This window comes from Poecilia reticulata, chromosome 5, assembly GCF_904066995.2.
Source record: "Poecilia reticulata chromosome 5, P_reticulata-male-v2, whole genome shotgun sequence".
NCBI classification, from domain to species: Eukaryota; Metazoa; Chordata; class Actinopteri; order Cyprinodontiformes; family Poeciliidae; genus Poecilia; species Poecilia reticulata.
The window spans coordinates 6,032,652-6,045,769 of NC_088834.1; the positions used below are offsets into that span (position 1 = coordinate 6,032,652).

At 39.1% G+C, this 13,118-nt stretch overlaps 1 protein-coding gene across 9 annotated transcripts in view; it reads left to right on the forward strand.

Moving 5' to 3' along the window:
- anks1ab (ankyrin repeat and sterile alpha motif domain containing 1Ab) overlaps positions 1-13,118 on the forward strand; it is a 55,388-nt gene that overhangs the window by 10,503 nt on the left and 31,767 nt on the right. For 8 of the 9 annotated variants that reach the window (XR_014087512.1, XR_014087513.1, XM_017304862.2 and 5 more), the window contains exons 3-4: positions 1,154-1,226; positions 10,217-10,332. Coding sequence is in view for 7 of the 9 variants with exons in the window: in XM_017304862.2 (XP_017160351.1) it covers positions 1,154-1,226; positions 10,217-10,332 (189 nt within the window). In the remaining 2 variants the exon portion in view is untranslated. Of the gene's footprint in view, positions 1-1,153; positions 1,227-8,214; positions 9,537-10,216; positions 10,333-13,118 lie in introns of those variants that run through there. The other variant, XM_017304865.2, reaches the window with a different exon arrangement.

Genomic DNA, 13,118 nt, shown 5'->3' on the forward strand with positions numbered 1-13,118 from the left:
GTTGGGTAGACTTAGTATACAGTGACATATGTACTTTATATCTATATTGAAAACACCAGGTCTGTGTTTGCACCTTCTTTATGTCAGTTCAATTTTTTGTTTTATTAAGATCCGATAAATTCAGTCATGTTCAATAAACAGAACATCATGGATGCTGTTTGCTCATCATAATTAAATAACCAAACGCAACTAAAATCACGTTAATAAGTTTGTTCATACAATTAGCGACAAAAAAACATGCTGTCATTATCCTCTTACCACTTTCTGTCTTCTTCATCTGTCAGTCGTAGCATTCAGTAGTAATGGCGTTTCCATTGCAGTTTTGCGAAATACACTAATATTTATACAACTGAATAACATGCTTTTTTTTTTTTAATTGGTGTGTTTCTATTAAGCGCATATATGTTCATAATTCTAATTACATGGTCAATGGAACCACAGTTATAACTGTTCTCTCAATACTGTTGAATTAAAGTCAACAGTTGAATCCCTCCTTTGAGAAAACTAATATTGACATGTTTCTTGCTCTTACTTCTTGCAACATGTTTACTATCCCCAAAAGTAGATCGGTAAAACCTGAAGTTGGCAATGTAGGAAAAATACAAGCAACTAATAGTTTTTTTGTTGGCTCTGAAAGCTCCGAGTCTTCTTAAATAAACATTCCTGGCTCTAAGGCCCAAAGCATCCTTTTCATGAGCTTCTGCCTGCCTCACTGAGCATACATGATGCTGCATCAAGCTATTGCTTTTGTATTTGTGGAGTCTAAATACAGCATATGTCTGATACTGCAAACTCAATCGTTTTGTTTGGGTTATAGACTCATAATGGCCATTGTAATGTTTAGTTACTGGAGATTCGTAGTTGTAATTCAGCCTGGTACCAGTCTATGTTTATGCTAAGCAGTGGATTACTCATCGAACTGCTGTCTACGTTAACCTGGTGCTCACAATCCATCACTGCAAAGCAGTCCACCCACTCAGTGATTCTAACAGAAGCACACAGTTCAAACTCCATAGCAAGTCTCATTCATTCAGAAAATTTTTTGATAATTAGCATTAGGGCATCTAGTTTGTGAGCTAGAGTTGGATTCTGTGATGTATTTTTTAATTCTTTTTTTTTTTTTTTACCAGTGTTTCATGCTTGTTTTCAACAGATTGAGAAGATCATGACGTTGATTGGGGCTGGCATTGAAACAACAAAGAACCAGCATCCCAAGCCAAGCCCAGGTAATTCTTTTTTTAATAATGCATAATTTCAACTTATGTTTATTTCTATAAAGTAGCTCAAAAAGATCAAACATTTCAAGTTTCATATAGTTAAAGCTTAAGAATTATAGATTTAGATTTGTTTATGGAATCTCCTAAAAAGACACAAGTAATGTTTCCTTATTTGACGATGTGGAAATTTGCAGCAATAGCACAGTACTGAAGATGATTGTAATAAGTATAAATGTTAAATAATATCACCTGATTTATTCCAAAGAGGCTAAGCCAGGATTGCAAACTGACACTACTATGTTTGAAAGATGTAAAACATGTACAAAAGGTGCCATGTTTTGGAATTTGAATCATTGGTTTAATCCCTATTTTCAGATGTTTATTTAAAGGGGCAGTAATATGTACTTTCTAATCCAGTAGTGCCATTTTATAGCACAAAAACTATGTTACCCATTGAGTAACATATCATGCAACTATTAAACTGAATTTAAAACAAATTGGCCTGTCTCTTTAAGAAGTTCTTGCTCTTTCTGGCACTCCACCTTCAGCACATCATCACATCATCACAACATTTCTCCATTATGACATTTACAACAATCCTTAGGAGATTTGGAGTGAGAAATAGTTTGTAGACGTGCAGTTCTACCAGATGTTTGCAAAAACTAATCACTTATAAATTCAGAATTACATTTTCCATCCATCAATATCTATTTCCTTAAACCAAGGACACAAACAAACTATTTGCAGCAAAGAGGAACAATTCAGATCAATCTGAAATTGAAACTATGGAATTAACTTTCTAAGAACAAAAGACTAATCTGATTCAAATCTAAAAAAATAAAAAAGCAAATACCACCAACACCCAAACTACAATAAATAACCAATTAAAAGTCTTATTATGAGCATGTCATTTTTCAGAGACCCACAGCAAGAAATACTAGAGTCTAATTCAAAGATTTTACTTTAACATGAGTGGAACGAATAAAAAGAAGAGATGACACAAAGAATTAGAATAAACCATGAAGGGTATCGGCAACAAACACCACTGTAGAAAAGGCACGACAAGTTTATTTGTATACACAGATACATTTAATGTGCAAAAAAGACAAAGTAACAGAAAAAACAACATTTGATAGATTAAACAGTATCACATAATAGAATAAACACATAAAATGTAATTTGACAAAAAAGGAAAGAAATGAAAAGTAGAAACAATTCAGCAAAGGAAATGCTGAAACATTTCAGCATTTCATGAATGGGTAAGTTTACTGCAACTTACCCATTCATGGGTAAGTTGCAGTAAACCGTTATAGTGCTTTAGTCTTAGTGCTTTATAGTAACGTTTGTCAAAGTGATAGAAAAATATGTCTTACAGCTAGAAGGTCAATTCAAGATGTGTGCATATTTATGTGTATGTACATTTAAACATAATTAACTTGTGACAAATTTGGGCTTGTTTGCCAGTATTAAAGCAGATGTATAGAATGGATGTTTTTCTGACTTGCAGCGAATTAAGATGACATTCATCTGACAGCTCATTGTTGCCAATTGTAACTAGCAAGCTTCCCCTTTATGAAAAATACAGCATTTTAAATTCCCCACTGTCATTTTCTCCCCAGTTGATTTATATTTTAATAGTTTGATAGTGGGCTTCAGTGAGTGTCCTTCAGGCGGTGCAGAGGGAGAGGCCAGCTGGCACCAGCTCAGTGTGTTTAGGTTACACTGTCAGCTTCCTCCATTAGATACTTTCCTATAAGGAGGTTTCATCTTATTACATAACAGCTTTTCTCTGCACAGGACTGCTTTTTACACAGATTGGCTTGGATAAAATTTTCATCAGTTATGCGTGGTGTTCCTTATGGGCCACAGCAAGGTATGGCAAGTTTTAAGGGAGCAAGAAATGACAAAAGATGGCAGTAAATTTCGTTGAATGCATAGAGATACAAATATTGAAATAAGAAGACTGGGTCTTTACAAAACCTTCATTCTTTTCGAGACTTTCTAATACTAGCCCATCACTGTTGGAAGTTTGCACTGGTGTATTCTCTTAATAATTTGTCTTTGGGTTTTCAACAAACATGCTATAATAACAAACATGAATTTATAACCAATAGATGTCATTTCATGAGTCTTGTAGCTCATTCCAACACAACTTTTCAAGCCTAAATGCTCTCAAAGCATCAAACTCGGCATTCACTGACGTAGCTGCATCACAAGAGGAAATTGCGTCATCTTGTTGTGCTTGACACCATGCCTGGGTCAAGCTATTTCACACAGAGCTGAATAAGTTTTGTGGGCATCTTTCATGAAGAAATGCGCTCAGATAGCAATGTTGATATTTCATTTCAACTGGTAAACTTTCACTATCTGGTTTTAGTAACCGCGGGCAGCGTGAATACTTTTGTGGAGCGTTTATCAGACGTGGTGAGGAATTAAGCACAATTCATCGCAAAATGCCTACACATATTTTCTGGATGGAAATTGCATAGTGGTTGTCCACAGAGGAGTGTGTCTGCAGAAAAGTTTGGCGCTCTCTCCATGGCGTTTCATTACTTGTTTAGATGCACTGCAAATACTGAATTGGGAGGGGTGTCCCCAGGTGGTCTGCACCATGTGTGAAAGGTTTATGAGAATATGAGAAGTCGACTGCTTGACTTTAGGTGAAGTCATTCTGCCAATGTTCTTATGAGGGCAATACAGTTTCTTTCCTGACAACCCCTCCAAACTACCCATACTTGTCCTGTCTTTTTTAATTCTATCTGAAATGTCCTGTTGGGTTTTTTACAGTTTTACAAAGCACTGCACGTTCTGACCTTAAGGTTGAATTTATTGTGACAACCGCTCCTGGGAACATTTGCGACTGTCTTAAATTGCTTCCATCCATGAAAAAAACATTCACACTGGAGAATAATAGGTTTCAGAAATGGCTTTTCAATACTTTTCACATTCATGGACAGCAGCATTTGCTCCTCCGTTGTGACAAATGTATTTGTTTTTTGAGATTGTGTTAACAACCACCTGTACGCTCTAGATCAACAAACTGCCAAGACTTTTCTGTTGTAAGTTGTCTGCACTTGCTGATTGTTTAATTAAGTACATTTGACTAGAAGTTATGGGTGCTCCTTTTCCTCCTAACCAATCTACAAAAAGTAAGAAAGAACTTACTTGTACTAAAACCCTTGTATATAGAAATGAGGTCCAACCGACCCCACACACGTAAAACTTGTATCATTTTCCATAGTCCTCTGTTTGCCTCAGTCCTCGCACACACAAGGGTTAACTTTTAACATTTTTGTTGTGTAATGAAGCTAGAGTAAATATCTTAATATTATGAACAACTTCTCAATGTAGTAAAATATGCATATTTCTTACAATTAAAATTGTCTTTATGATTATCTATGAAATTAGTACACTTGATCTAAGATTATAGAAAAACCAGCGAGACTAAGCAAGAGTTGAATTTATTAACAATAAAACTAGGATATCTTTAATGATCCTAAGATTGAATGAGTTAAAAAAAAACCACACAATTATAAGAACTGACAACAAGAAAAACAAGAAAACAATGCTAAACCTGCTCTACAACTACTGCTATAGATTTATGACCAGAAAAGTATTGTTTAAATCATTTATTAAAATGGATCAATCACCTGACATTTATTCAATAATAATATGTCTCTCAGGTGACTGAAGGTGTTTGACGGTAAATGGTCTTCTGATGGTGGTTTTAGATTAACTGCTATCCAGTTTTGAATTCAGGTCTGGATAACACTTAAAGTTACGCTGGGCTCAAGTCCAAAGTGTAGGAAAAAAAGTAACAATATTTTAGCATAGCAGTGTAGTGTACAATGCAAACAAAAATATGTATTGCGACCAAATGCCCTGGAGACATCGCAAGGATCTGGTTAACCAATCAAAAGCAAACTGGGGAATGCAAGATTTTTCTAAACCACATTCACTTTAATACAGAAAGACTGAAAACATCAAAAAGTCTGTCACTGTAGCCAAAATCCTTTCTCTCAATTGTGACTGTTTTAACATTCTGGGTTTCAAACTTACTTTACTATATGAACAGGACAGATTCATGTTCAAGATGTACAGCTTTGTGTCTTTGAAAGAAATGTAAGAACTTGCAAAATAAAATTTGTAACGTTCTAAATTTACATAAAACATACTTTAAACATTGACAAGCATTCAGACAACTTTTTTTTGGGTATAATGAGTGTCAAGATCATACAAACATTAATTTTAATTAATTAATTAATTTTACAGATTCTGGGACACAACATGAGGCGAATAAAAAGGTAACTTGGTGAGATTTAAAGTGCAGTAAGGGCATGTAGAAGTGACCTGGAGGCGAGCAATGAAGGAGGAGAAAAGTCAGATCTGGTGTCCATGTGACCTAAACTGTAACGACAGGCATGGAAATGTATTTTTTTAATGTGGAGTTATTTCTCATATCTTTTGTCACCTCATTTTGAACCCTGTGACAAGTGTGACTTGAAATGGTTTGATCACTTGTAATATTCTTAATTAACCAAGAACATTTCTTGAGTGTATTTTCAGCCATCAGTTGCCATGGAAAGCATTGATATTTATATTCTGTAATTTACACGGTAAGAGGTCATGGATGAATGTATAAATAAAGAATCTGTACATTTACCAATAATTACATGCCCAGTTTATAAAAGGATTTATAATAGCTGATGCTGAGATACATTTTAAGCAAAGCTTGTGTCCAGCGAACCCCTAATTTATGATTTTAATTATAAGTTCCAGCTTACTAAGCATTTTTAGATGAACCGCTACAAAACGATAAGAGTTAAGCTCTGAAATAAGACATTAAGGGGATATATAGTGTGTCTTTTCTTTCCGCTCTTATAGGTATATAGTAATCAGAGGAGCATTTAGAAGAATGGCATTCTGAAAGTGTCCCAGATTCAGCTGAGTCATCCAGTCACTGCTCCGATTATAATTGTAGATTGTGAGCAAGTACTTTCTGAGGTTACGAAGATGCTTTGTTGCTGTTTTTGTAAGAGCCTTTTTCATGGGGAGCTTAGTTTTCTTTTTTCTTTTTTTTTAAGGATGAAAGCAAACAAACAGGTAGCCCCCAGAGTATTCACAAATGGGAGTGAGACAGAAAGAAAGCATTTTCTTGTCATTTCGCTTTTATTTTTGTGACCGAAATGAAGAAATATTTATTAAGATGATTTGACTGCTTTGATTTGTATAATACTCCTCTAAAGTTAGAAATCATGTAGGACTCAGTCATTTCCTTAGAATGGACTTTTGAAAACCCAAATGAGATTTTTTTTTTCTTTTTTTTTCTTTCAAATAAAATTTGATTGATTGATTGATTTATTAAGAACAAAAAAATATTGCCGTGTCAAGCCAGAAACTGTTAATGTTTTGTGCCCATTATGAGTACCTCGACTGTGGAGTAAACGAGCTTAACACACGGGGAGGACGAGGAGAGAAAGCGCAGCTAACAGGAGGCATCGACTGGGTTTGTGTACAGGCACATGCTGATGTTCAAAGGAAAAGCGTCCGCCTTCAGTTTCCCTGAATTAATTCAGCTTTGCGGCTCATTTTCTCCACTGCTTGGGTGTGTTGACAAGGAGCTACTGCTTTTCTCCTGCTTTGATAAAGCGGCACAGCTTTATCTAGGCACAACCTCTGCTTCCATTTTTTTTAATTTTTTTTTTTGTGCACAGGTCTTTCTTGGCACTCCTTCAAGGCAAGTCCAGACCTTGCTGTGCACAAACAGAGAGGAAATCCACTTTGGTAGATTTGATAGTTTGGTCTAATAAACCAGGGGACAAAATAGTGACCCATTCCTCCTCGCCGTTGAGCACTGGATACTCTGTCAGTCAGTAATTAGGTCCGTCTAATGTGGGAGGGGATGAGGGATATAAATGGGTGTAGCGGCTGATGTTTTTGCCAGGCTTTGTCCGGATGTTAAAAGCTGCAGTAGCGTGAAGCTCGGAAGAAAAGCCTAAAGCAGGAAGAGGAGTTCTAGTGAATCATAATTAGTCTGCTTCAGTTCTTCTCACATACTATTACCGTCCTTATCTCAACCAAATGTTTCATCGCCTGCTGCTCTATTAGTCTTTTTCGGTGTCTTATCTGTCCTTGACTGGTTTTCTCCTCTATCTTCCTTCTCCTTTCTTCCCTTCATTCCTATCCTGATTGTGGATTCTCTCCCTCCGGTCTCAAGCAATGCCTGGATGACTGACAGGTCACACACAACTGACCTGGCCTTTACCTGAGCGTTGCGCGGGCTGAGTGCCGTTGGTATAGGTGCCCAATTACAGAAGCGGTTCAATCAATAGCTCCTTTTTTCGGGCTGCCTCTTATTGGTATGACTAACTGACTGGCTGACGACCCGACAGGGAATGTGTGAGGTGATTGCGACCAGCTTGGGAGCCTGAATAATTACGCTCTGCCTGGCAGTTGTATTCTGATAACACTGGTATTAGACAGGGTGAGCAGCCCCTCAACTGTTAGTCGGTGGAGTCTGTCAAAGTGGTCTTTTTTTTTTTCCTGTTACGCCAGATATATCAGAATTTTATATCATCTTGCTTGTTCATTCGGGCTTTTTGCTGTAAGTAGCTTCTGTTGTGCTTCAAAAATGCTTGATGTGACATGAACATCTGGAAGTACATAATGGAATTTGCCTCTTTACTGTCATTCGCCATGACTGAGCAAGATCAGGAGAGACACGTCTGTTTTTCGTCTTCTTTCATTTTTTTGCCTCTCTTCTTTGCTCTTGTACAAGTGCATTAGAGGCTCTGCTGACTTGAATCAATGCTGCCCTCCCTTGTCCTATCATCAAAGTAAGATGTAAATGAATTAAAGCCCTTTGGTAATAAGGAGGTGGATTGAGGAGCGCTCTTTGTTTCACTATCTCCTACCAAAAAAAAAATGGTGTGAAAAATCAGGGCTGCTCAGTTGCAGCGCAACATTCAAGTCCTATGATTTTGGACTTGTACCTTGCCTCTGCAAGTGGTGTCCTTTCTCAGCTGACGAGATCAGAGTGGCTGTGTGTAATTGCAATCAGTACACTGAAGGGAAAGAAGGTGCAAGGAGTGGGAAAGGCAAAGAAAGAGGTGGAAGACAGATGACAACCAAAGAGTGTGTTTGCATCTGTCTGTGTGTTTGAGAAGCAAAGAGCGAGACAGAGTGAAGGAGAGTGCAAGGCAGAGAGGGAGAGGAAGGCAGAGGGAGGGGAATTGATATAGTGAGAGAGAGGAAGAGAGGGAGAGAGGTGGTTACGTGGAACAGCACCCCACTTCATCAGGCAGCATACGGCAGACCTGCAGTGCGATCACAGAGCATGGCAATGGGGCTATGAGACTGAAGGGAGACAGAGAGCAAAGAGAGAAGAGAGCAAGAAGGAGGGGGGAAGTTGAAAAGAAGCGCTTGAGGGATTTGCTTGGATGAAAAGAAGGTGGTGGTGGGGGGAAGATCTCTGGCTGCATTGCCCATCGTGGATGTTGGAAGGACGTGGCAGCAGTGGCTTAGGTTCAGGCAGGTCTGTGGTCTTCTGTGTTGAAGTAGGAAGCGTCAGGACGTTATGCCCTGTGAGCAGTGAGGGGTAAGCGTGTGTGTGTGTATGTGTGTGTGCGTGTCTGTGTTCCTGCATCAGCGCTGCCTGCATGTCTCAGACAGGCGAGGGATGCAGCAAACCTCTGCCCTGAGCGCAGAGGCTGCTAGCTGCACCCAGCGAGGAGAAGAAGAACCAGGTGGGCTCAGAGCAAGAGTTGGGGGTTGCTTGCCTCAGGAAGGAGCTAGCTTAACATGCACTGTGGTCCCACGGTGGTCCTCGCTTCAGAGGAGAGAGAGCTCACCTGCCGCGCGTCGGATCTGAACCTGGATTTACTGCTCTGAGAGATGAGAGGCACGTTCTCTGGCGGAGCCGCACTGACAGCAGCCCTCTGAAGGAGTGTGAATGCTGGGCTGCACTGGGAGCACTGGAACCACCAAGGACACTGAGCCTTTTGCCTCACAGTTCACCTGGAGCGAGGAATATATTCTTGGATTTGAATATGAATTGAGGAGTTTGGAATTGGCACACTGGAAATCCAGCGTTTCTTTGATGTGGGATTTACAATATGTCTACCTGATCGTACTCTGTGTGGCTCTGGAGTAAGGACGAAACATGATTTGAACTTGAAATGTGTATTCCTTGATTTAAAAAAAATAACATGAGTACCTCAACAGTACTTTAGAATGCTGCTACCTTCATTGTATGAGCCTTGCCCTAGCTCTCAAAGAGGTTGACCAATGAAGCCATGGGACTCAGCCAGAGCTTTACAAGTATGTGGTGAAAACCCTGTCCACTTTATTTTGGGGGAGCTGAATATATCTGTGTTACACCCTAATGAGTTTAGTATATCTGAAATGACAGGGAGACTTTTAGGATAGTAATGTGTTATATATACAAAAATGTCTGCTCCCTGGTTTCCCTCAGCCTAAAAATATCCAGCCTTTTTTGTTTGTAGTGTTTAGTGTTGTTGTAGCTAGGGACTTGTTTTTTTTTCACACTTGCTCATCTGCTCACTAAAGGAATGTTTAGTGAACCTTGTTTGTTGGAAGATGCCACAGTGGCTCAGTCCAACATAATTAGGAAAACCAAGCTTCAGATGGGCTTCCTTCCCCGCACTACCTCCACCCTCGCCTGACATCTCCAGTCAGTCACACTAGCACCAGTAGGTGTAATATTAGTCTAGTCAGTCCCCTGCAGGGGCCGGAGCGTTGCCTGCAGCACTTCCTATCCTCCTCCTGTGTTTGAGTTTAGCCGGGCCCCCGCCTGTACAGTGGGAGCCCCTCATCCCCAGCCTGGACCCTGTCTCCCCCCCACCCTGCCTGGTGCTGCTGCACTCGGCTCTGCCTCTGCTGGCCGAGGATGATGTGGCAATGCCATGTGTCGTCCTCTGAGTGCCGCTGCTACCGGCTGAACGGCTTCTCCCTGCTGAAGCGCTTCCCTCTCTCGGCAGATGGGGCCTGTGGTAAAGCCCTGGACCAGCCGGTCGGAGAGTGGCTGGAGCACGTGGGGCTGCCGCAGTACGAGAGCAAGTTCCTGCTCAATGGCTTTGATGACCTACGATTCATGGTGAGTCACCTGCAGCATGCCATCTCAGGAGTCAGTTCCACTTTATTTCACCCCTGTCTCTGCCTCTGTCGGCCCGGTTTCATTTGTCTTTTCATGTCACCACTCTGCTCCCCTCCACTCGTCTCCCACAAGCTCCACCTCCCCCCATTGCTCTTTCTTTCCCACCTCTTTCACGCAGCCTTATAACACTTTTGGCCCTCTCCTTATTACCTCATCTTCAACTCTGCAATGCATGACCCAGGAGAGATTTATGTCTCCACGGTGAATCCTTTTAAAGAGTGTGGGTTGCCACCAGTAAAAAAGACGAATAACAAGAATCCATTAGCAATTTTTCTCCCAAACTTCCAAACATTCAACCTTTGCCTGAAGGAACTTACTGGTGTGTTGAACCGTCTTATTGAAAATCATATTTACTATTATATTGGTCATTGGTCGGTTAGTTTGAAAAACACCCGGCATCAAAATTAAAATCTTACTCTCTTGCAATTTATTTGTTTCAGAATTCCATATTTTTAATAAAGCTAATTTTTTCCATGCCAAAATGTAGCCAGATGCTCTAATTATATGGTTGGCATACAGATGGTTCAAGTACTTACAAATAATATAAAAGACACATAACCTTTTTTATTACTGTCTGACATTAAATGTAATCACATTCTTTCCATTTTCAGTTGCCAAAATTTATTAAATTTTCAATAAATCCCATTAAACTGAGACAGAGAATTTGTAGCAAAATTGTTTACTTTTTTTTTTACATTTAAAAGATTATTTAAACTGAGAACACAATGTTTTAATAAATTTGAGAGATCACAAATAGTGACGTCATGGCTTTGTAAGTTTCAGTCACACCATCTGAATTAAACTGAGTCACACCTGTGATTTTACTTTAAAGCAGCACATCAAATATATAGCTACCTTAAATGACAAAATCAAGAAATATCAGCAACATAATCAGGAAAAGATTGTTGTTTGACTTTGGGTAAAATTTCCAGATGCCTGAAGTTACCATGTTCATCTGTACAAATAATTATATGCCAGATTAAACAGTCATTATGGCGTTCAGGAAGGATATGGGGTTTGTGTCTAAGAGATTAATGTGTTTCGGTAAGAAAGGTGCTCATTAACTCCAGAAGAGAAGTAAAACCTTGTGAAGAAGTCATCCCTCCAAAACTAAATATAAAAACAAAGATCTGGAAATGCACTGAGGGCCACAGCCTTTCTTCAGCTATGTCAGAAGAATTTGTTTCAGCTATTTTGAGAGGTTTTGAGAAAGGACACCACAAAATTTGACAAAGCAATTTTACAAAAAACGTGGAAATGTATGTTAACTGAATCTCAAGAAAGTTAAAAACTGTTTTCATCAAAATATTCTCAGTCTTTCGCATTTAGCAAATGAAAATAATTATCTTCACAGCTTCCACAAAGAAAAGCAGACCACAATCTGATGTCTGACAGTGAAAGACGTGGCTACAGGAATTTCTAAATAATGTATGTCAAAATGTGGCTCCTAATGTATACCATTTCCACATTTACATAACAAAATATCACCTGTTTAAAAGAACTGCCATAAAAGTTCCACAAAAACAGCAAAAAGAGTCTCATCTCTCTGACAGGCAGGAAGCTGCAGCGGCCAACATAATCTCTCTGTCACTGTTCTAACACCGAGGACCTCATACAAAGGCTGGAAAAGCTTTTGGGTTAAGCATATGGAAAGACCCATATATTTAAGATTACATCCACTTTTTTTCAAAGAAAAAAAGCTCCACACAATATTTGAGTTTTAGTGTTTTAATGGATTCCATGAAATGTGCTTTTACATTGCAAAAGTTGTAAGGGAAGCAAAATGTGGCAAAGCATGTTTGCTGCTGCTGTTCATGATGATTTAGTAAATTGTTTGGAGCAGAACTCTAATTCAATTAGTCGCACAGCCCTGTATCTCATTCGCAAATGACCAGAGCAAACATTTTGTATGGTTGCACACCTACTCTTACCAATGCACCCTCTTTTTATTTTCTCCAATTCACTTGCAATAACTGCAAAAATATATTGAAGTATTGCAGCAGCATACTTTATTTGTGTATTTAAAGATGCTCATCTATAATGTAACTTAAATACACATGTTTAGAAGCAGATTTTTGATCCCTTTCATTCAGTGTGTAAATAAAAGATTATTCCACAATTTTTCCGGCATGATGGTTTTAAAAGTAGATCATATAACTTTTTAAACGTTGACACATTTTCCACACATGACTGCCTTTTTTTTTTTTATCAGAACTATGTCAGATTACATTTAAATAATTTTGCTCAACTGTAGCTCAAAGGACGTCCACAATCTGACTAAAAGCCTTATCATGTTTCCTGTAAAGAACATAGCGTGGAAAGCTGATAGCTCTGTCATCAGGGACTGCGGAAAACCAAATTAGACTCCCCTTCCAACGGTCATGTTTCTCAGAAAACATGGCTATGTGTTGTAAAAAAGTCGGCCCAGAGGGCTAACTGTGGACATTTCTCAGACCACAGAGCTGTGTTAGGACCAGAGGTTATGTGTTTCATCTGTTTGTCACAGCTGAGCTCGGTTAACTGAGATCAGTAAGCTCAAAAAGGGGGGAAAAAAGTGTTCTGCTCGAGTACTCTTGCTTTTTGGAGAAGATCTGATCAAAACACAACGGAGGCGTTTAAGAAAATGTGATCACTCGACTTTGAAATGTGGCGCTGACCTGATCTTAAGATCCATGAAGGTTCATGTGACAACAAGGCTGCGTGAGTCATACAGGTCTAGATATGTT